Source organism: Calypte anna, chromosome 17 (genome assembly GCF_003957555.1).
Source record: "Calypte anna isolate BGI_N300 chromosome 17, bCalAnn1_v1.p, whole genome shotgun sequence".
Classification (NCBI taxonomy): Eukaryota; Metazoa; Chordata; class Aves; order Apodiformes; family Trochilidae; genus Calypte; species Calypte anna.
In genome coordinates this window covers 5,553,854-5,576,046 of record NC_044262.1, presented here as the reverse complement: position 1 = coordinate 5,576,046, position 22,193 = coordinate 5,553,854, and the positions used below count along the sequence as shown (strand labels likewise).

The 22,193-nt window shown below is 58.0% G+C and overlaps 1 protein-coding gene across 1 annotated transcript; it reads right to left on the bottom strand.

Annotated features, from left to right (window-relative positions):
- Window positions 1-371: 371 nt before the first annotated feature.
- Window positions 372-20,839, bottom strand: LAMC3 (laminin subunit gamma 3). The gene is made up of 28 exons (XM_030461248.1): window positions 20,465-20,839; window positions 16,590-16,894; window positions 16,271-16,401; window positions 15,326-15,492; window positions 13,733-13,921; window positions 13,452-13,569; window positions 13,273-13,371; window positions 12,813-12,949; window positions 11,291-11,407; window positions 10,800-10,998; window positions 10,500-10,612; window positions 10,033-10,251; window positions 8,087-8,275; window positions 7,754-7,999; window positions 7,253-7,406; window positions 6,998-7,140; window positions 6,738-6,916; window positions 6,517-6,646; window positions 5,865-6,070; window positions 5,452-5,528; window positions 5,223-5,357; window positions 4,819-4,963; window positions 4,548-4,709; window positions 3,803-3,905; window positions 3,506-3,705; window positions 3,134-3,280; window positions 2,856-2,955; window positions 372-2,191 (listed from the first exon to the last, which is right to left on the bottom strand). The coding sequence occupies exons 1-28, from the start codon at window positions 20,835-20,837 to the stop codon at window positions 1,953-1,955; spliced, it is 4,722 nt and encodes a 1,573-aa protein (XP_030317108.1). The 5' UTR covers window positions 20,838-20,839; the 3' UTR covers window positions 372-1,952.
- Between the last annotated feature and the right edge of the window lie 1,354 nt (window positions 20,840-22,193).

Here is a 22,193-nt window from a genome sequence, read left to right as displayed (position 1 = left end):
ACTGAACAGAGATTCTGGTGGCAGCAGCTCGGTGGTTTGGTGTAGCACCAGCTGCTTGCAGGTCAGTCCTGGAGCACAAAGAGCAGGAAAAGTCAACTTCAGACTGGACCAAACTGATGTGAATCCTTTCCAGAATTTTCTGTGGGTGGTTGCACTCAAGGCCCTCACTCCCCCTTCCATCTCAGCTGGGCACATTTCTTTTAAGACCTGTGCTAAAGTGGTTTCTTAAAGTTGCCCTATACCACCCCAGAGACAGTCACACTGAGGAAACAGCAAGCAGAGGTACAGCCTGTGCCCCTCCTGCTGCCAGGCACACAGGTGGATGGGCAGCTCTGCATTATATTAAGGATTTTTAATGGATACAACTCTAGGAAGGTGTCACCAGCTAAAGAAAACAGATTTTTCCAGGAAGAGCAGGAGGGAGGATGGACCAAATGTTCAGCAGCATGCACAAGGCAGAGGCTTGACATTTCTCTTAACAGCAGCAAATTTATGTGTTGATTGGAGACCTATAATTGTATTCCCAGGGAGATGGGAAGTGGCTGCAGCTCCCTGCCTCTCAGCCATGCAGAATCCCACTGTGCTCCCACTGCCACATGGTTTTGCTTTTGCAGAGCTGTTCTTGGGCAGCCCCTGCCATTCCACTCCCACAGCAATGCAGCATCCCACTCCTTGGGCAGATTTTGTGCAGATGAGTTTGTTCATAGTAGAAAAATCCTGTGGCCCTTCTGGAACACCAGAACCACCAGAGCAAACCCGGTTTCTATCACTGTGAGCAGAAGAGCACAGGTAAAACAGGTTAAAATGTGGTCTCCAGCCTGGGAACTCGTTTCTGGTCTTATCAGAATGACTTCATCAGCTCCCTGGAATTATGGCACAGCCAGCACAGGGTGGGCTGGACAAGGGGCTGGCTCTGCTGCCTGCGTGGCCCAAGAGACCAGCCCGGAAGCACACGGGGACTGCACATGCCTTTCCTTTAAAGGCAAAAAAGCCACTGACCTCTGCCACCCAGTGGGAGTGACACTGGCAGGAGCTGGTCCCATCCAGCTGCTCCCTGAACATCCAGCTGGGTGCCACCAACCAGCTGCTCTCCAGTGGAAAGGATGTGTGGGTGCTGGGGGGTAAAGCACGTGTCAGCTCCCCCACCTCCCAGCCCCTGGGACTGCCAGCAGTTGAGCTGATTTAGAGGCAGACCTGATGAGAGCCAAGCCAAGGTGGGGCAGGACACAGGGACCAGAGCTGTGGGCAGTGGCAACCTTGCAGTACCCTGAGGAAACAGAGCAGAGCTGCTCTTCCTCTGCAACATGCAGATGGTGCCCAACCTGCCTGCCAGGAGATGGTTAAGGGTCCAGCTTTGCTTCTGCTTGCCCCCAGGTTTAGCTCTCCCTGCTGCAAACGCTTTTCCCCAGGCTCACAGCCAACCAGCATGCCCTGCAGTACAGCAGCTCTGCCCAGCTCCAGCACAATTCACCTTTGCACCTCTGCACATGAGCATGGCACTGCAGGCCCAGCTTCCAGCATCCATCCAACAGCCTCCTTCAGCTCCTGAGGCAGGAGGGATTGCTGGGTGCTACAGCTCTGCTGCTTGACATGCTTGATAAACTGTCCCTGTGATGGAAGGACCTGCCTAGTGAGGAGATCTGTGATGGTTCTTTGTTCACTCCATGGTGAAAAACCAACCCTGTGGTGGTTCTGTCTCCTGCACAGAAACATTGGTCATCCCTGGTAGCTGGTTGTCCCCAGGCCCTGGGGACAGAGCTGGTGGATGAATTCATGCTGCAGGACACTGAGCCTGAACTGGTGCAGGTAAGGACCTGGGGTGTGATATCATGGGCAGTGTGAAGAGCAGCAGGAGGGATCGATGCTGGTGAACATGGGGTGTCCTTTGCTCTGCCCTTCCCTCTGCAGGGGGGCACGGAGGTGACGGGGCAGCAGCCAGGGACCTCTCAGTGTCACTTGGAGCAGCCCTCGGGGAGGCTCCGCAAAATGTCCTCCAGGTTTTTCTTGTCAGCCCGGATCTCAGTCAAGTCACTCTCAAACTCCTGGATCTTCTCCTGCTGCCTGGTTGCCTCCTGCTCCAGCAGCCTGAGCTGAGCAGCCAGGGTACCCTGCGTGGTCAAGCGCATCCACAGCTCCTCCAGCTGCTGCTGCCCAGCACTCAGCACGGCCTCTGGGACCTGCTCCAGGTTGCCTGGGCAAGGGGAGAAGACACAGGTGAGAGGAGAAGACTTGGGTGAGAAGCAGAGAGCTGGGCAGGAGAGGCTCTGGATATACTCCAGGGGCTCAGACCCTTGGCAGCAGATGAAGTGCTGGGTGCAGTGGGGCATGGAGGCATTGCAGCTTCCCAGTGATCACAGGTAAGCAAATGGGATTGTGACTCCAGAAAGGGCCTGGGCACATCTCTCTCTTGCAGATGGGTGATGGTTTCCACCCCTTTGCAAAACTCCTGGGGTGTAGGAGTCCAGGAGTACTTGGAAATCTATCCAGTTAACAAAGCAGGAGGAGCTGGAGCAAAACCATCCAGCAAGGAGTTAACCCAGCCCAACACCTCCCTTAGCTCCAAAGGGACTGAGCATCTGACTCAGCCCTGCTCCTCTGGAGGTGCCAAGGAAGATCAGTGTCCCCATACAGGCATGAGCACACACATTCAGCAAGTCCCAATTCATTCTGCATGAGGGCTTTCCTGAGACATGACCCCTCAAGAAGCTTTGCTAAGACCCCGAGTGATATCAGATAAAGGGCATCCAGCTCAGCCCAGATGGCTACCAGGCAGGAGATCCAGCACCAATGAACCCCAGGCCCCAAAGCTTGTCCCTTCTCTGGGACCTGTACCCCACTCCCTGCTCAGGTCTCACCTAGGCTGCTCAGCAGATCATTCAAGGTCTCAATGTCTGAGATCAGAGAGCTTCGGGCTTCCTGGAGGTTTTTTGCCATCCCACTGACCTCTGTCTCCACCTTCCAAGACAAACAGACACCAAGATCAGGGACGTTGACCCTTGGCTGGATGGGAGAAGGGAGGAGATCCCAAGAAGCTCCCCAAGGCATTCCCCATACACTGGAGCCCAAAAGCCAGGTCGCTCCCAATGCTTTGGGATGCAGGTGAAGCCCTTTCCAGGCTCTGGGATGTGCTCACCTGATATGCATCTTCCAAGTGCCCCCTGAGCTTCTCAGCCACGTGTTCCTGTCGAGAGAGCTCCTCTTGGGTCTGGTTGGCACGTGTGGCCAGCTGCCTGGCGTGTCTGCTGGCCCGCTTGCTCTCCTGCAGCACTGCCTGTGCCCTCTGCAAAGGGATGGAGATGGGGACAGTCACCTGGGGACATGCAGAGGGACCTTGGCTGGCTCCTGGCCCCCTGGTCTGCAGGCAGATATGTGTGTGCTGTGCTGGTGGGGCAGCAGAAGCTGCACTGGGCAGTTCTGTGGCTCTGCCTGCACAGGATGGGCTCTGCCTGGGGTGGCTGCCAGGCTGGCCACGTCCCACAGCCTCCCCACATCCCTCCCCTCAGACCTTGGCACTTTCCCCAGAGACTTTCTCAGCCTCCCCAGCCATCCTCCGGGCCGTGGTGGAGATGGACAAGGAGTTTCCCAACATCTTCTCTGCCTGTTTCAGCTTCCTCTGGGCCTCCACCATTGTCCTGTCCCGTACGTGTGTCATCCTCCTGCTCAGGCCAGCCTGGCCCTTCCGATGCCCCAGCACCTTCCTCATGCCTGTGGGGACAACCCGACTGTCACTCAAGTGTCTCTTTCTCCCTTTGCCACCCAGAGCTGGGATGTGAGCAGAAATGCTCTGACTGGTGCCTTCTACCTTCCAAGCTGGCCAGGAGGGACTCTGCATCAGTGACCATGGCTTTTCCAAGTGAGATGGCTGAGGTGGCCGTGCTGTGGGCAGAGCTGGCCCGGTCCTGCAGCTGGGGAGAGGAAAGCAGGAGTGAGGGGAGAAGAGCAGCACCCAGATGGGAAATGTGGGTACTTGGCAGGTGAGCTCCTTGGGAGATGTCTCCCAAAACCCTCTGGCTCCAGACAGGATCCCTCTGGAGCAGCAGGGATGGAACTCGCTCATCCCTGTGCCCTGGGTGGAGGCAGAGGGGTGCTCCCAGTATGACCACAGCTCCAGCTGGAGCAGCCCCATCATTTTATTTTCATTTTGATTATTTTAATTTTCAGCCTGAAGATGAGAAGACTCTGGGGGGACCTTCTAGCTGCCCTTCCAATACCTGAAGGGAACCTACAGGCTGGAGAGGGACTTTTCATAAGAGTGTCCAGTGATAGAACGAGGGGAAATAGTTTTACACTGAAAAATAATAGGTTTAGATTGGATGTTAGGAAGCAGTTCTTTAGTACAAGGACGATGAGACCCTGAAAGCTGTGGCTGCCCCTCCCTGGGAGGTGTTCAAAGCCAGGTTGGATGAGTCCTTGACTAGATGAGAGGCTTCCCCTCCCTTGGCAAGGAGCTTGGAGTAGATGATCTCCAAGGTCCCTTCCCACCTCAGCCATTCTACAATTCCACAATTCTTTTGCAGGGATACTCCACACAAATGAGCAGCAATAACCCTCTTGAAGCTGTGAGTCCTCTGCAGCTCCTGGTGCAACCCAGCAGCCAGCGTGCGGGAGGTCTCCATGGCCCCATGGGCTGATGGCTCCTGCTCCTCCACTGTCTGCTCCAGCACTGCCAGCTCCTGTGCCAAGGCTCCAGCCTGCACTGGCAGCACCTGCTGTGGGGACAGGGATGCCAAAAGCTCCAGGAGAGCATCTCCCAACCCAAGAGGGAGAGGAGGGAGTAGGGGTACAAGCAGGAGCATCACCTTGGGAGTTGTTGCTCACCTGCCCCAGTGCAGCCACCTGCAGGAGTTTTTCTGCCAAGTTGGTGTTTGCCTGCTGCAGGGTGGTGAAAGCTCTCCTGGCCTCTGCTGCCACCTCCACCACGCCAGCACCCAGCTCCTCCTGTGCCCGCTGGACTTCCTCATACCTACGTGGACAGGACACTCTGGTCACCCCCCTCAAAGGATGGAGATGACATTTTGAGACCACACAAGAAGGAAATGCTGGGAGAAAAGGCAAGGAACACCCCCAGCACAGCTTGGCAATGCTGTGCTGCAATGAGTTTGACAGGACTCAGTCATGGCCAAGCCACCACGACCGAGTCCTGTAACAGGAGCCTGGCCAGAGGCAAGGGACTGCAGTTCCCTGCTGCCAGCCCTCCAGAATTCCTGCCAGGCCCTTCTCACCCGGCCTCCAGCTCACGCTGCACCTCCTGTGTCACATTCCCCTCCAGCAGATCATGCAGGAGCTGGGAGCTGGCACGGGAGGCACCCAGTGCCCTCCCCACCACTGCCACCACCTGCACCGCGGTGTCCTCATGGCTGCGGGGACAAGGGACATGGTGTGAGGGTCAGCATCCCAGGCCAGGAGCAACCACTCTGCTGGGCACACTGGGGTCAGACTGGCAAATCCTACCTCTCGGCCAGTGCCCGTGCCTCCAGTGCCCAGCGGCTCCAGTTAGTGGGCTGCTGAGGGATTTCCTTGGGAATCTCCTTAAAACAAAACCAGCAGCAGTGAGACCCTGGATGGGAGGAGGGATCCCCTGACCCCCCCAGCTCTCCCCACCAGCCCAAGCAACAAGGAGACAGACCCTCACAAGGGCTGGGAAATAAAGGACCCCTGGACCCCACCAGCCCAGCACCAAGGAGAACATGCTCAAGGTCTGGAGAAGGTTTGCAGCCAGGAGAGAGCAAGGGAAATAACTCCTCTTGACTCAGCAGCAAGGAGGGCTATACCCACACATTTTTCCCACTCCATCACGGTGCTACCCACATCCCACCCCACCAGTCCTGCCCCCCTGGGAGCCCAGGGCTGGTGAGAGCCCGCACCGTGGTAGCCAGGGTGTCTGCAGCATCCAGGATCTCCCTCTGTGCCGACTGCAGCACGGCCCCAATCTCCGAGAGCAGGACACAGGTCTTAGGGGGTCCTTGGCTGGAGCAGCCTGTGGCCCAGCTGACGTTGCTGAGATGACCCCGTGCAGTGCCCAGAGCCCCTGCCAGCTGTCCCACCTGTGCCAAGAGGGCAGCCCGAGCACCTGTGGGCAGCACAACCCATGGTGGTGCCCAGGGCTCCCTGCTTGCCTGGGGGACTGCCCCATGGCTGAGCCCCAAGCCTTGACCTGATGATGAAAGGGGCAGGCAGTCCCCCCAAGCCTTGGTGCTCAGGAAGGACCAAGGATGCAGCACCCAAAGGGCACCCCGTGTGCCAACGCTCAGCTCCCAGTAGTGCCCACCACCAGCTGCTCCAAAACCTGTACTCATAGGTAAAGGATCCCTGCTGCACCCCCATCCTACACAAAAAGTCATGGGCCCACCAGCTGTCCTCCTCCTCTCAGTCCCCCCATCACCTGTGCTGAGCCCATCAGTGACCTGGGGACCCCCTTGCACCCACCCAGCATGTCACAGCACCCCAGGGGAGCAGAGGGTCCACAGAGGGATGATGGAGGGGCTTCCCCATGCAGAGAAGAGGTGTCCCCTGTACCTTGCAGAAGGTGTGGGCTGGACAGCCCATCTCCCCGGGGTGAATCTCCCAGCATGGGGGACTGGGCATCACAGCCTGGTTTCTTCAGCCAGTCCTCCATCTCCTGCAGCCTGGCCTTCACCCGGTCAGCCTTCAGGGGACATGTCAGGGGACATGAGAGGACAGTGAGGCAACACAGGGGCCAGGGTGCTGCACCCACCTCTGCAGGGCATAGGCTGTACCTCATCCTTCACCAGCCCATAGCAGACAGGACACTGCTGGCAGCGGGAGCTTGGTGGGTCAGGGAAGAAGTTGGCCTGGCACTGGTCACACTTGTAGCCCACAAAACCAGGGTGGCAGAGGCAGGTGCTGTTCTCATGGCACTGCGGGGTGATGGAGCCCAGGGGGGAGCAGTTGCAGGCTGCAATGGTGGCAGAAAGGTGTCACACCGTGGCCATCAGCCTCAGTTTTGGGACCAAGATGCTTTCCCTGTCCCTTTCACCTCGGCAGCCCCGGGCAGAGAAGCCGAAGAATCCGTGTTGGCATCGGTCACATTGCTTCCCTGTGACACCAGGCTGGCAGGAGCACTGCCCTGTCACTGCATCACACCCGCTCTCCCGTGACCCCATCGGGTGGCACTCGCAGCTGGCAAGGGGAGGTAGAGGATGATGAGCAAGCAGTGGATGCAAAGAGACCAGAGTCAGGGGCACAGAGCCACCACTGGTCCCTTCCAGCCCCACGTAGTGCCCCCACCTACCTCTTGCACCCCAGAGTGGGCTGCAGGCCATAGTATCCAGGCTGGCAGAGCCCACAGGTTCTGCCCATCACATGTGGGAGGCAGTGGCACTGTCCTGTGCTGGGGTCACAGCCCTCCAGCCCTGGGACTGAGCCATTGGGGTGGCAGTCACAAGCTACAGGACACAAAACATCACTTTTATCCCAGCACAGGGCTGGCAGATGGGTCAGCAGGAATGGGGCACTGGGGTTGAGGCCCCCACAACATAGAGGGCCATGTCCCCCCCATCAAACAGGGCTCAGGGAGGCTGAGGCCCTGCAGAGTGGGGTATCTCCAGGGAAGGATGGGAGTGGAGAAAGGGGACAAAGACCACTCCTGAGCATTTGGGGCCAACCCAGACCATCCATCATCCCCTAAATCCACTAGGCATCCTCCATCCACCCTCTGCCTCCACCACTAGGAGGAAATTTTGGCCACGGTGGGACCTGGAGGAGCAAGGCCAGCCCCCAGGGCTGCAGGTACCTGCACATTTCCCGGCAGGGTCAGGAGCCAGCGCGTCCCCATAGAAGCCCGGCCCACACCTCTCGCAGTGCTCGCCCATCGTGTTGTGCAGGCAGCGCAGGCATCGGCCGGACACGGGGTCACAGTTCCCCACGGCGTTGAGATCCACATTCCCGTGACACTGGCAGGGGACACAGGGACGCACGGGACCCCTCTGCCCCAGAGGGTCCCCGAAAAACCCATCGTCACACAGCTCGCAGCGTTTTCCTGGGGAAGGGAAAAAGGTGGGGAGGGTCTGGTTGTACCGGCGCTGCCCAAAGCCCCCTTCACCCATCCCCTCACCCCCAGCCTCACCTCTCTGGCCCGGGGGGCAGTGGGTGCAGACCACCTCCCCACTGCCGGGCATCTGGGTGCAGGGGGAGCGGCCGGGGCAGGGGCAGGGTTTGCAGTCATCGAAACCTCCCGTGAAGGGGTTGCCATAAAACCCGGGGCTGCAGCGCTCGCAGGAGGGACCTTCTGTGTTGTGCAAGCAGCGGCAGAGCCCTGCAGGGAGGAAAACGGAGCTGAGGGTCTGCAAAAAAACAGCCCCGAGTTACAGCGGGGAGCGCGGGAGGGCTGGGGAGTCAAGAGAGGAACAGGGTGCCCAGTTGGGATTGCACATCCCTATCCGGGACCCGGTGCGTTTCCCCTCCCTGCCCCATCCTTGCTCAAGGGAGAAGGTTTTGGAAGAGAAGATGTCGGGGTCCCAGCGCCAGCTCCCCCGCGGTGCGGGGACAAGGCGGCTCCGGCACACGCAGGCGGCGGCGTCGATGTGCACCGAGTCTGTCGGCGCCTGCGATAATGGACAACACATTTCCCAACCATCAGGCGCCTCTTTCCAGCCTGCCATGGTAAACACAAGCAGCTGCCGGCCGGCACCCAGCGGGGAGCGAGCGTCTCCTTGCGAGCCGAGCCGGTGAATCAGCTGGGAGGAGGAGGAGGAGGAAGGATGCTCAAGGAACCCCCACCACCACCTCCAGGCGGATGCTCTGCTTGACAGGAGAGAGAGGAGACAGGGGGAGGATTTTTCCCTGTGATTTGTGAGGTTGGGTCATACCAGGCGGGTTGTGCAGAAGGGAAACTGGTGTTTTTCCATTTTTTCGCCACGTCCAGGCGAAGCCGGATGATGGAAAAGAAAAGAAAAGGGGGTGGCAGGAAGGAGTGGAAAAATAAATGAAAGGAAGCGTGCGGGCTGGCTAGGGCTGGGACATGAAAACACTGTGCCTGTCCCTGGGGATTGTGCCCAGGGCAGCACCAGTCCCGGCTCCGGGAGGTGAGGCCGAGACTGCGGAGCTGCTGCCCCCTGGCAGGGGAGGGGCACAGCCTGGGCACAAAGCCTCTCCCAGCCTTTTCCATCTCTTCCCATCCCTTTCCATCCCAGCCATTTCCTACTGCTGCTCCTCACCGAGGGGAGCCGGCAGAGGGGAATCCCAGGCACTCCGTTGGGGTACCCAAAGCACCATCTAATTTCCCAGGTCTTTTCAGCACTCCTCAGAGCTGCTGCTTTCTGCAGGGGTGGGTGGGGAGCGAGGCAGCAGCTCGGGAGCCCCTCAGGGCTGATGCTGGATTCATGAAACCGCCTCAAGCTTCAGGGCAGCTGTTTGCAATCCTGTCCCACTTCCCCGACCAAAGCTATCCAGACACTTTCTCTGGTGGGAGGAGGGGGAACCATCACCCCATCAACCACCCCAGACACAACCAGGCTGCCTTGAACACTTTTTTGCTTTTTCCTGCCTTCAAGCCACAGTTCCTGCTGCAGTCACGCACCTCTGAGCAGGACCTGGAGGCAGAGCAGGGCTTGGGCTGGCAGCAGGAGAGATGGTTCCTCTGGTGCCTTCCCACAAGCTGGGCACTGCTGTATTTTCCTGCTTTTTACCTGTTTTTCTGCTCAGGTTCACCACCGAGTTGCAGGCACCAGGGCTGTGCCCAGTCTGACTCCACAACCTGGGCAGCGATGCTGCCTGCAAGACACATCCTGACAAACCCCTCTGCCTCTTTCCTGCCTCCCCACTCCTCTGAGGACCACCACCCTTCACTTTTTCCCCCTTTAAGGTCATAAAGCACCATGGAAGATGCCCCTCTTATTATAAATTACCACCATTACTGCAGTTAGTGAATTATCTCTGTAGCTACCAGCCCAGTCTCCACAAGTTTTGAGTACCACAACCTCACAGATGGTTTCCTGCATCCCTCAGAAAGAAGCATGCACAGATTTGTCACTGGTGCAGGCAGCAATGGGGCAGGTGAAGGAGGGTACAGACCTGTGAGGGGGTGGCAGTCCCCGTGCTGGTTGCAGGTGCAGGGCACGCAGCTGACAAAGGGGCTGCCCAAGGGTATCTCCCGTCTGAAGCCGGGTGAGCAGGACTGGCAGAACTGCCCGGTGTAGCCCAGGGGACACGTGCAATCTTCCACCCAGCTGGCCTGCAAACCCATCCCGGGGCGAGCAGATGTGAGCTGGACCTCACTCAAGGACAGCCTGCCTGTGAGAGGGGGGAGCAGCATGAGGATGGGATGGAACATTGCCCTGCTCCCTCCATCCTGCCTGGAAACACTCCAGACAGACACAGGAGACCCCAAAATACCTCCTGGAGAGCCCCAGGGGTGTTTGCAGAGAGTACCCAGCCCTTGCCACAACACACCCTCTGGTCCTGAGAGGCTGATGCTGCTCTGATGTCCCCAGCACCATCCCAGCTCAGCTCCCCACGGGGACATTCCAGGAGCCACCTACCTGGCACGGGGCCGCGGCTCAGGCGGAGGCGGAGGGAGGTGAGGTTGGAGAGCAGGCGCTGGAAGCTGAAGGCTGAGAGCAAAGGCTCTGCACCCTCCTCTGCCTCGTGCAGCCTGTTGGGAAAGGAGAGTGGGAGGAAGGACAGGGCCAGCCTGACAGCAGGACACCTCAGCTGGGTAATGGGGACACAATTAAAGCCCCAAGGAGGGTAGGGAGTGGGGCTGAACCCCACAGCACAGGATGGCCCCGGGGTGTTCTGACATGCATGTCCCAAACCCACCACAGTGTGATCACAGGTACCTGAAGGTGACAGCCAGCTTGCCGTGCTGGGGCTGCCTCTCACTGCTGGACATGGTGATTTCCATTCCCTCACCCTCCAGCACCAGCTGGACCTGGAGCAGGGGCACCCAGGTATCCATCTCCATCCCATTTCCCTCCATTCCCAGCAGCAGGGTCAGGAGCTGCCCATAACTGAGACGCTGGTTCTGCAGAAACTTCTCTGTGAGGGCAAAGAGGAGCAAAGTTTGTAGGGCATGGATGCACCCCTGCACCCACCAGCATCACCAAGAGCTATGACCATCCTCCTAGGGCAGGACCAGCTCCAGCCCACCCTCCTGAGGTCCCAGCCCACTGCTCTGGTCACCCCCACCTTCCTTGTGTTATCAAAATGCACTCAGCTCTGCGATGGAACCCAGCACCTTGTGCACCACCTTAGAGGTGGAACATCCCGTGAGGACACCGAGAGGTCCCCATGGCAGGGCAGGACCCCAGAGACCTGTCACACACCATACCTGGTGCAAGAAACTCCACCATCTCCTCTCCATCCCACTCGATGATGATCTCCCCATCAGTCCAGTGCAGTGGCAGGTCCCCAGTGCCTGGTGCTGCTGCAGCCCAGCCCTCTAGCCCTGGTGACAGCACATGGTGGCAGTGCACAGATGAAGGGAGCAGTGAGTCCCCACAAGCCCAGCACTATCAGGGTGCTGCTTTCAGGGGCTCTGTCCCTCCTCCTGAGACTCTCCAGGGTCTTGTAAGGAGCTGGCATGTTGTAATGCTCTGCTCAGCTCCAGCTCTGTGCTCTCATTGCTGGGGAGTGGCCCTGGCTGCACCCCCCTCTGTTTATTTTCTTTGATTTGGAGGAAATTATTATCTTTAAACTTTTGCCCTCCTGCCTGAGCTGTGTTTCCAGCATTGCTGTGGGCTGGAGAGTGCAGGAAGCCCAGGGAGAGATGGAGTGTAATTGCATTAAGTTGGTTTCCTTTGGAATTCAGTTAAACTCCCCAGGGTTAGTTATTTTTTGGAGCCCAGGGGCACCCACAGGATGGATACTTGGAAATCCCTCCCCAGCTCCCAGTGGGCTGCACTTGGTTATCAAATCATTCTGAACTGGGACCCCTACACTCAGCACAGGAAACTTCCAGCTGGTCCTGCTCAGCTGCAGACTGGGGAGCAGGGCTGGAAGGGGGGGGTGGCCATGCTGAGCCTCCTCTTGCAACCAAAGCCAAACCTGTCCCTAAAAGAACAGCCCCAAATTGGCTGCATGAAGGGTGGAAAAGACTCATTGTAAAGCCTGGCTCTGTTTCAAGGCCACAGAAGTCATCACAGCAGCAGCACAGCAATTGGCAGCACAGTTTAAAAGCAATCAGGACAAACTGGTCCATCAGCATCCATCTGCTCACTGGCGTGTGCTCCCTGCAGTGGTACAGGAAGCTGAGCTGCCACCTATGGGTGCCACTGCCTCGGTGGGGTGCAGGTGGGGGTCCCAGAGAGCAGAGGCTGCAATGGGGACCCTCAGCTGGGGCTGCACACGTCGGGCTGTGCAGCAGAGGGCAGGGTTTCCCTGAGCATCCTGCACACACCCAGCCCTGGCCTCTATCCCACTCCCCCAGCCCCTGTCTGCCCTGTCCTGTCCCAGCTGAGGGTGGGGGGAGAAGGGAATAAGGAGGAAATTTCCCCATGAGCTCCATCCTTTTAGTTTTTATCTTTCTAAGCTGATTTTTAGTGGTCTTGCAGTCTCTGGTGAGATGGGATGGCTGTGCCCAGCCCTGCAGCCCTCCCTGACCCATGCACAGCCCCAAGAGGAGTGTCCCACGGAGGGACACTGTGGGGAGCCCATCCCCAAAGAGCTGGGGGCAAAAGCAGAGGTTTAGCAGCAAAATGGGAGCAAGCCAGAGAAATCACCCTTAGCCATCACCACTGGTCAGCCTCAGAGGGGGATGCTCAGCCCCAGCCATCCCAAACTGGTAAGAGTTTTTTTGGCCGGAGCTGGCTCAGCTCTGCCCTCCATTTCACCCTGGGCCAGGGAGTTGGTACCTTGGCTGAAGTCAGAGCTGATGTGGGTCACTTCGTAGCCATCTGCTGCTCTGCAGGCAGTGGAGTGGCCGTAGCAGAAGCAGCTGGTACAGCCAGCAGGGTTGTGGGGTTGCAGGTTAAACCAACCTGGCTGGCACCTGGGCATTGGAAGGAAACAGGAGCACATGGCATGGGGCAGGCAGAACCATGGGGGACCACAGTAGTGTGCCAGGGGGATGCTGGTGGCAGCTCTGAGTGCTTCCACTGGTCCAGAGGGATGCAGCCCCACAGCCTCTCCAACCAGGCAGAGAGCAATCCTGAAAAATCCCTATGGCAAAGCCCCAGCGAGGGGCTGTGGGTAGGGGTTGGAGACACAGCAATTCCCTCTCAGGAATGAAGACACCTGCCCTGCACTGACCACCAAGCCCTGGCATTGATCCCAGCCTGGAAAAGGGCTGTGGTGCCATCCCATGGTGCTTACCTGTTGCACAGGTGCCCCTCCACCCTCTCCTTGCAGGTGCAATGCCCCGTGTTGGGGTCACAGGTGCCCACGCTGCCCATGGGGTCACAGGTGCAGGGTCTGGATGGGACAAGATGATGGCACAAGGTGAGCCCTGGGCCTGTCCCACTGTTTGAGGCTGGGGCTGGGCTCCTCCTTACCTGCAGCCACCCTCGCTGAGGCTGTGGTAGCCATCCTTGCAGCGCTCACATTTCCAACCTGTCACATTGGCTTTGCAGAGACAGGTCCCCGAGTTGTCACACTGGGGCTGCAAGGAACCTGTGGGGACCCCAACCAGCCCTGAGGCTCAACCCCAGAGATGAGGAGACCATCCAAAAGATAGAGAACCACGGGAAAACCAACCCAAACCATCCCTCCGGACCCATCCCTGCCCGGGGCAGGGGTTTTACAGCAGAACCCGGCTGGGGACAGCCCCACGCACCTGCGGGGTGGCAGTGGCAGGGCTGGCAGGCTGCCCGGGGATCCCAGCGGTAGTGGTTCTGCCGGCAGCGTTCGCAGTGGGGCCCGGCAGTGTTGTCCCTGCAGTTTTGGCAGTGTCCTCCGTGGCCGGTGCGGCGGTAGAGCTCCCGGTCGTAGAAACATTCCTCCGAGCGGCCGCTGCAATTGCAAGCTGGAGGGGCAGAGGCAGAAAGGGTGGTTGGGAGCCCCGGGAGGAGGTAGAATGCAAATGTCCTGGGGGTGTTGGATGAGCCAGAGGCGCTGCGTGGGGTTTTAAAAGGCAAGGACTCAGCCATTGGGAGGGGAGGTGGGTGCAGCACCCTGCATGGAGCAGACGGATGCGCCCATGGGGTGAGGGGATGTCAGCGGATCCTCGGGGTGATGCTGTGAAGGGGGTCCCTGGGGATGCAAATCCTCCCTTTCAACTCAAAGCAGCCTTGGAAAATCATAGAATGTCAGGTTGGAGGAGCCTCAAGGCTCATGTGGTCCAACCCATCTGATGTTGTTGGTTATGTGGTATGTCTCAGCACCACATCGAGCTGAGACTAAAAACTTTCCAAAGGGGGGGAATCCATCACTTCCCCTGGGAGACTGTTCCAATGCCTGACTGTCCTCACAGCAAAAAACTTTCCTCCTGTGTTCAAGGCTTTAAAAGCCTTTGTTTCGTAGAAAGAAGAGAAGAGAAGAGAAGAGAAGAGAAGAGAAGAGAAGAGAAGAGAAGAGAAGAGAAGAGAAGAGAAGAGAGAAGAGAGAAGAGAGAAGAGAGAAGAGAGAAGGGAGAAGGGAGAAGGGAGAAGGGAGAAGGGAGAAGGGAGAAGGGAGAAGGGAGAAGGGAGAAGGGAGAAGGGAGAAGGGAGAAGGGAGAAGGGAGAAGGGAGAAGGGAGAAGGGAGAAGGGAGAAGGGAGAAGGGAGAAGGGAGAAGGGAGAAGGGAGAAGGGAGAAGGGAGAAGGGAGAAGGGAGAAGGGAGAAGGGAGAAGGGAGAAGGGAGAAGGGAGAAGGGAGAAGGGAGAAGGGAGAAGAGAAGGGAGAAGAGAAGGGAGAAAAGAGAGAAAGGGGAAAAGGGAAAGGGAAAAGGAAAAGGAAAAGGGAAAGGGGAAAAGGGGAAAGGGGAAAGGGGAAAAGGAAAAGGAGAAGGAAAGGAAAAGGAAAGGAAAAGGAGAAGGAGAAGGAGAAGGAGAAGGAGAAGGAGAAGGAGAAGGAGAAGGAGAAGGAGAAGGAGAAGGAGAAGGAGAAGGAGAAGGAGAAGGAGAAGGAGAAGGAGAAGGAGAAGGAGAAGGAGAAGGAGAAGGAGAAGGAGAAGGAGAAGGAGAAGGAGAAGGAGAAGGAGAAGGAGAAGGAGAAGGAGAAGGAGAAGGAGAAGGAGAAGGAAAAGGAAAAGGAAAAGGAAAAGGAAAAGGAAAAGGAAAAGGAAAAGGAAAAAGGAAAAGGAAAAGGAAAAGGAAAAGGAAAAGGAAAAGGAAAAGGAAAAGGAAAAGGAAAAGGAAAAGGAAAGGAACAGGCTCGCTCTTCCCCCAGGAGCTGAGGGAGCAGCCCCATCCATCCATCCCCCCGGATCCAGCCCAGGTGATACTCACGCAGACACTCATTGGCAGCCTCGGCAGTTCCACGAGCCCAGGGCCGGTCCTGGTAGAAGGCCTGGCAGTGCTGGCAGTCGGTACCAGCTGTGTGGTGCTGGCACACACAGACCAGCTGCCCAGCCTCGTCTGGAGCACACTCACTGGCGTGGCCATTGCATTTGCACCTGCAGTGAGAGCAGAGCTGCTCTGAGTAGCACCGGGGGCAGGATGGTCCCAGGCTGTGCAGCATGTGGCCCTGGCTGGCACATCTGGGGTGGCCGTGGGGTGAGGAGTGGGGTAGAAAGCATTGTGTCCCTGTGGCACTCCCAGATGGGAGGTGACACCCTGAGGGTGGCCCGTGTGAGCTGGTAACCAGCTCCAGCTGCTGGGGCCCAGGGGGTGAGATGAGAGGGATGGGGGCTGCTGGATGGCCAAGAGCAGCCCCATCCCTGCTGCCTGGAGAAGGCAGCTCTCAGCAGGGTGCAGGATTCCCCCCAGGCACCTGCAGCACAGCTGATGGGCAGCACTGGGTTGGTGCCACCGTTGTCTCTGTCCCACATCAGCTCCCCCATCCCACCATCAGCTGCTCAAGCTGTGGCCATGCTGACTCCAAGCTCCTCCAGCAGCCTCCTTGTCCTGGAGACATCCCTCTGCTGGCACCCCTCTTTTACTGTCCCCAAGCAGAGTCACAGGAGGAGCAACATGAGCCCCACTGTCATTGAAAGCCATGGTGGGGGGCAAAGCAAACACAGCTGGTGGCAAACAGAGCTTGCAGGGAAAAGTCCTTTGTGCACAGCTCAGAGGGTTCCAGGTTTCATCACCCAGCCCTGCACTTCCAGCTCCAGTTTACAGATGGAGAAAGCAAAATCTGAGCACTTTGCCCCAGAACAGCACCTCAAAGAAGACCCCAACCTACTCCAGACCCAGGGAATGTCTCCCCCCTCGTGCCCTCCTGCCCCTCACCTGCCACCAACGGAGAAGTCAGAGATGGCATAGTAGTATGACTGCAGCACCTTGGGGTCCTTGAAGATGTCATCCCCAAATGTGTTGAGCCGGTTCAGAGAGATGAGCAGGTCAGTGACAGTCACCCACTCCTGCAGGGGACACAGAGAAGCAGCCTTGGCAAGGGGTCTGGGCCACCATCTCCTCACCCTTCACCTTCTCTTATGGAGGTGCAGGGCATCCCAGGTTCTTTCACCCGGGTTGGGAGGGGGGGGGCTGCATTTGTGCACCCTGCCATGGGGTGCCCACGCTCCCACCCCCTCTCCCACCCTGAGGGCACCTGCAGGGCGGGGCTCCCATCGAAATTGTAGGCGCTGGGCCGCCCCTCCAGGGTGGAGAAGGCCACGTTGCCCCCGCTCAGGGGGGAGATGTCACTGAACTCGTCGGTGCAGAAGGCCACCTGCTCGTCCTCCCCCGGGCGCAGGTACTGCCGCTGCCTCTTCCCGTAAGTTTTCTGGCAGGATGCGCTGTAGTACTGGAAAGGCACCCAGGGCCCCCCCGGCTGGCTGCGTTTGTAGATTGCGAAGCTCTCCGGGCGGCTGGTGTGAAACTTGAGCCGGACGTAGGTGATCTCGTAGGCTTTGCCTGGGGACAGACCCACCCCGCCGCTGTCACCCTCGCCCCATGGCCACCACAGCCCCTGCCAAGGGGGGGAAACTGTCCTCATGCCCCATCCTGCCAGCATCCCACTACTGTCCCTCTCTTCCCACCACAGCTGAAAGAGGAGGGAGGTTGTGCAAAGCAAAAATCACTCCCAAGCTGCCCCAAGCTGCAACCCAAACCCCAACGAACCAACCCCACATCTGCTCTCACCCCACTGCAGCCCCCCCACCCACTGCATGGATGCACTGGGAGGGTTGGATGAGCAAGAAGCTGCTGTAAAACCAGACTGAGTGACCAGGGCTGAAGAGTCAGGCCCAGAGCATCAAGCAGCATCCTTGGGGCAGCTGTTCCACAGGGCTGGAAAAGGCCAAGGATGGTTTCTTCCTAAGGAGCTCTGTGCCAGGGTCTGGCATTGCTGCCGGGTTGGAAGGCACGAAGACAAAAGAAAGGCCACCAACCCCCTGGGCAGCCAGCACAGCTCTGAAAGTGCTTGAAAGAATTAGCAAGGAAAAAAAAAAAAAAGAAGAAGGAAAAAAAAAAGAAGGGGAAAAGCAAACACCAAAGTGAACATCAGAACCGCTTAATTGCCAGAGATGAAGGACCAGCTCAAAGACTGGATTGCTCCATAAAAGCAAAGCTCCTGACAGCACAAAACAATTAGCTGCAAGGTTTTGGCTTTATTTGAAAAGATAATGAGTTGGGAATGTTAGAGGGGTTACACCGGGACTAGGAAAACAAGCCTTTAATTAGGCCCATATGAATACTGTCGCATATGTGCTGCGACTTTGCTGCGGGGGAGCCGAGGCAGCCGGGCTACTGGCGCTGGGAAAAGCAGCTGCTTCCCATCAGGGACACAGGGAGCACCCAGCCGAGTGCCTGGGGAGGGGACACAAACCCTCTCCCAGCCCACCCAGAGGTGACAAGGGCTAAGAACTGGGCTGTCCCACAACCTCTGCACTCCCCCCCTCCGAATTCCCTCTGGGATCTCTCCAAGCTGGTGGCAGCGGGGGTGCCCCGGTCCCGCATCCGAGGAGGTCGGGGGTGGACGCCTGGCAGGCGCCCGTTCCCAGGCAGCACTGTCCCAGGGGGACATCTACCAAAAGAGCAAGGTCAGGGCCGTCACCTCCTGGAATAGTTTCCTCTGGGAGAGGAAAGGGGCTCGGCGCTGTGTCAATAAACAGGGGAGGGTGGGCTGGGATGGGGAGGGAGGGAAGAAGGGTGGGTCAAGTGGTGCCTCCCGCTGGGATGGAGGAGATCTGCCCTGGGGAAAGATCCCGAGGGAGCGCGTGCTTTTCCCAGACAAGCATTTTTCATTAGCCGAATTCCGCTTAAAAAAGAAACAAACCCAAACAAAAGAGAAAATAACCCATGCTGGTTGGCTCCTCCTTCCTGCTCGGGAAGGTGTGATGTGTCCCCAAACCAGACAGGCAGTGGGGCGGATGCTGGGAGGGTGCACGGATGGCTGAGGGTAGGGGGGATGGCACCAGGACCCCTGGGATGCTCTCCCAGCTGGGCTGTTCTCCAAATACAGTGTTCATCCAGATGAACACTGAGCCCAGATTGCAGCTCTTACCATGCCAGGGGCTTCAGACAGAAGAGTTTGGAGAGGAGAGAAAAGCACATGGGATGGTTGTGTCACCCACATGTCCCCAGCCGGCTCTGACCCCCCTAAACCTCAGCTCCAGGAGCCCACAGGAAAATCAGAGTCAAGGCTGCAGACAGCACTTAATTCAGAGAGTTTCCCCAGGAGCCCCAGTGCCTGCTGCCTTTGCAAGCCACGGGTATTTTGGGTTCTTCCCTGACATCTGACAGGGTAAATGCAGCAGCAACAGGCACTTGGGATTATTGATCTGCTCCAAGTCCAGTACACTGTAAAGACACAGCTAAAACATCAGAGAAAAGCAAGATTTAAAGGAATATATATCTAATTAATGCCAATCAGCAGCATGCAGGTAAACAAGGGTCTTGTTCAACTCACTTGATATCTCATTTAATAAGCTCCCCAGGTAAACATCCTGCAGAACCTACAAGATGTCTGACTTGGGACTGAGCAAGATGAGCAGGCTGGCAGGGACATGCTACATGGGTTAAAAAAACCAATTACTCCATGGAGCTCATGAGCAAGGCCTCATCCTGGGCCATGTCCTGGGGGGCTGCAGGGACTGGTTGGTCTTCTCCTCCATAGCTCAAATGAAAGCATTAAGGTAGCAATAAAAAGGTCTGCAGATGGGACCAGAATAGGGCCTGGTGGCTGTGGGAAGGGTCAGACAACAGTACACTGGGCACCAAAATGCCACTTTTTAGCATGGCACCATATACAAGCCATGTAGGAACAAGGAAGGGGTAGAGAAGACTGGGAAGCAAGTCCCAAGAGTTGGACAGCTTGGGCAGTGGGATCCCACACATATCCATGTGCCAACTCAGGACTGGTCACCACAAACTCTCCTGGCCATCCCTGAGATGACCACCAGCTTCCCAAGCTGGAAACCAAGACGAAGAAAATCCAGGCTGGAAGTCCTCTGCAGTGGAGCAGGGACTGACCACCACAGGAGCTTGTACGTTTCCTTTGGACTCTGTAGGTTTCCTTCTATGCTCTGGGTGAAACACAAAGGAATTTGGGGTGGTCTGACATGGGTGAGGGGCTGGCAGCCTCCTCCAGCATTGCCTCTCATGCCCAGAGAGAAGCCCATCCCTGTTCCAGGGATGAGGACCAGATGTCTGCCTGCTTGCAGGAGGCTGGGAATGCCACGACCTCCACCCAGCTGGGCAGTCCCCGTGTCCCCACAGGGACACAGACAGACCCTCCACTGTCCCACCATCCCAGCTCCGTGCCACACCAGCCCCTTGCCAGCTCCTCCCACAGCCCCTCTGCTAAACCCCTCAGCATGGAGGCAGCAGAGAATGGAGATGGAAGAAGGAAAACGTTGAAAAAAAATCCTTTTTAAAATGCCAAGCATGCCCCTTCCTTTTAAGTATTCTCCAAGAGGGTGGCTTGCACAATATTTAAAACATAAAGGCTCAGATCCCAGCTGGGGAAACCCCCCAGGGCTGCAGGGGGTGTGCAGGGCTCTGCCCTCCCCCCTCCCCTGCCCCCCGAGGTAATGAGCATCCTCAGCACGGCACAGGGGTGAAAAGCCACGGGTGGGCACACACCGTGGTCACCCCACTGGCAAGGCTCTAACGGGTTTGGGGGGCTTTGCCTCCCCCTGCCTGCCTCCAGCTCTGCAAACTTGCATAATCGGTAAAAAGCAACCCCAGGGGAGGGGACGAGGGGACAACAGACACCCCAGGGGGGTCTGGCTGTGAAATGACACAGGTGGGTGCTGCCACCAGCATCCTCACCCCACAAGGGACCGGGGCTGAGCTGATGGACAGGACAGACCCTCCCCGGGACTTTTCAGTGTTCTACCTGCAGCTTTTTGGAGGGGGCACCTCCCTCCTTGCCCTCCCTAGAAGCCCTGGGCAAGGTCCCATCTTTAAGCAAGGAGCACCCACCACCTCCCCTCCCAGGTCCCAGCGCACCCACCCCCGGTGCCCCTTGTCGGCTCTTACCCAGGTGTAGGGTGATGTTGACGGAGTTGGGGTGCTGGATGCCGAAAGCCATGGATTGGCTCTGCCACCAGGTACTCTCCTCCTGGCTGTGGAAGTCGGTGAGGAAGGAGGCGTTGTGGTGGAGCAAGGGGTCGGTGGCATCGCAGCGGTGGCACAGGGTACTGGCGTGGCGGGCACCCATCTGCTGGCAGTAATCCTCGGGGGGTGACCCACAGGTGTTGGTGACCTGGGCGGCCCGGCCAAAAGCAGCGTTCTCAAAGACGGGCATGCAACGACGGGGGCGGCCCCGAGGGTCCCAACAGGAGGACGAACCCCCAGCCCCCAGCCCCAGCCCCAGCAGGGCCAGAAGGCAGAGCCCGGGTGGTCGTGCCATGGCGGGGCTCTCCTGGGAGGATTCTGAGCCTCCTCCGGCTGGCATGGAGAGAGCAGGCGGGACAGGACGGGACGGGATGGGATGGGATGGGATGGGATAGGATGGGATGGGATGTGTCCCCCTGGCCGGCACCTCCTCTCGCTCCGAGGTCCATCTTGTGGAAGTAGCTGGGAATGTCGAAAGCTTCGTAGCTGAGACCGAGCAGCGGGATTTGGGCTTCTCCCAGGTCACCCCGGTTCCCAGAAGGAGGATGTGGGTAGGATGGGGACCCCCCCCCCCTCCCTCCTGTGAGTTACACCCCGGCCCTGTTGCTTTGGGGGTGGGAGGGCTGCACTTTCGGCAGCTTCTCCAGCTCTCAGCCCCGGGGATGAGTTCACAGTGATACAGATCCCAAGGGTGGATTTTTCCTTCAATTAGTGGGGGTCACCACTTTTCCTGCAACCCCAAAATCAAGGGGGGGGGAGGGGGGGGCGAAGGAAAGGCTTTGGAGCAGGCCCAGCACACTCTTCTCCCCCCACACTGATTTATGGGGACCCTGCTGCTCCCCCATTCATGCCAACCTGGCTGGGTCAGGGGTCTGTGACATCCCCCAATACCCCCACACCAGCACCCATGGGGAGGAGGGGTTCCATCCCTGCCTGCTGCCATGGACCTGGAAGAGGGCTCATCCCTTGTGGTGGCATCTCCACGGGGTGGCAAAGCCAGATTGTCACCAGACCTCATTAGCAGGTTCCCAAATACTGGTAATTATACTCTGCACAGAGGGAATCCCTTGCAGGGCTGTGGCACCCTCCAGATTTAACCCTTGGGGACAGAAGGGTGACAGCAATCAGGGAGACAGGCAGGCTGGCACAGTGCCATGCCCCTGGGCACACCGTGACCCTGACCCCAAAACTCCTCAGGGGGTTATGTCTGCAAAAAGGGGTGCAGGGGGGGACAACACTGCCTCTTATCCCCCCCCCCAGCACTACCCAGCTGAGCTGCCTGTAGGAACCCTGGAAATTTAACCCTCATTTATAATTTAAATCCCCTTCCTCCCCTCCCCTTCTACTCTTATTTATTTTATTCTCCCTCTCTGTACACGCTGCTGGGAGAAAGCTCCAGGGGGAAGCTGTGAATCAGAAGCTGGGGCAGCAGCTCCTGCAGCAGCAGCACCATTCCTGAGTCCCATTACCATATATTGACCCAGGCTCTGACAGCCTGAGCCAGTTCCACTGGGAAAGGTGAATTTCCCAGCACCGAGGAGCTGAGCATCAGCTGCCTGGGAGCACAAGGCTGGTGGCAAACCCACTGTCAACCTCCCAGGGGGAAAGAGAAGGGTTTGCAGCTCAATAACTGCCCTGCACATCTCCATCA

What these genes read in the sequence shown, in the direction of transcription:
- LAMC3 (XM_030461248.1), bottom strand. Translation starts at nt 20,837, where the DNA reads ATGGCACGACCACCCGGGCTCTGCCTTCTGGCCCTGCTGGGGCTGGGG. An exon ending in CTGCCCCCCGGGCCAGAGAG is followed by an intron (nt 8,000 to 8,086) that starts GTGAGGCTGGGG and finishes TCCCTTCCCCAG; the next exon opens with GAAAACGCTGCGAGCTGTGT. An exon ending in CCCACTCTGGGGTGCAAGAG is followed by an intron (nt 7,141 to 7,252) that starts GTAGGTGGGGGC and finishes TCCCCTTGCCAG; the next exon opens with CTGCGAGTGCCACCCGATGG.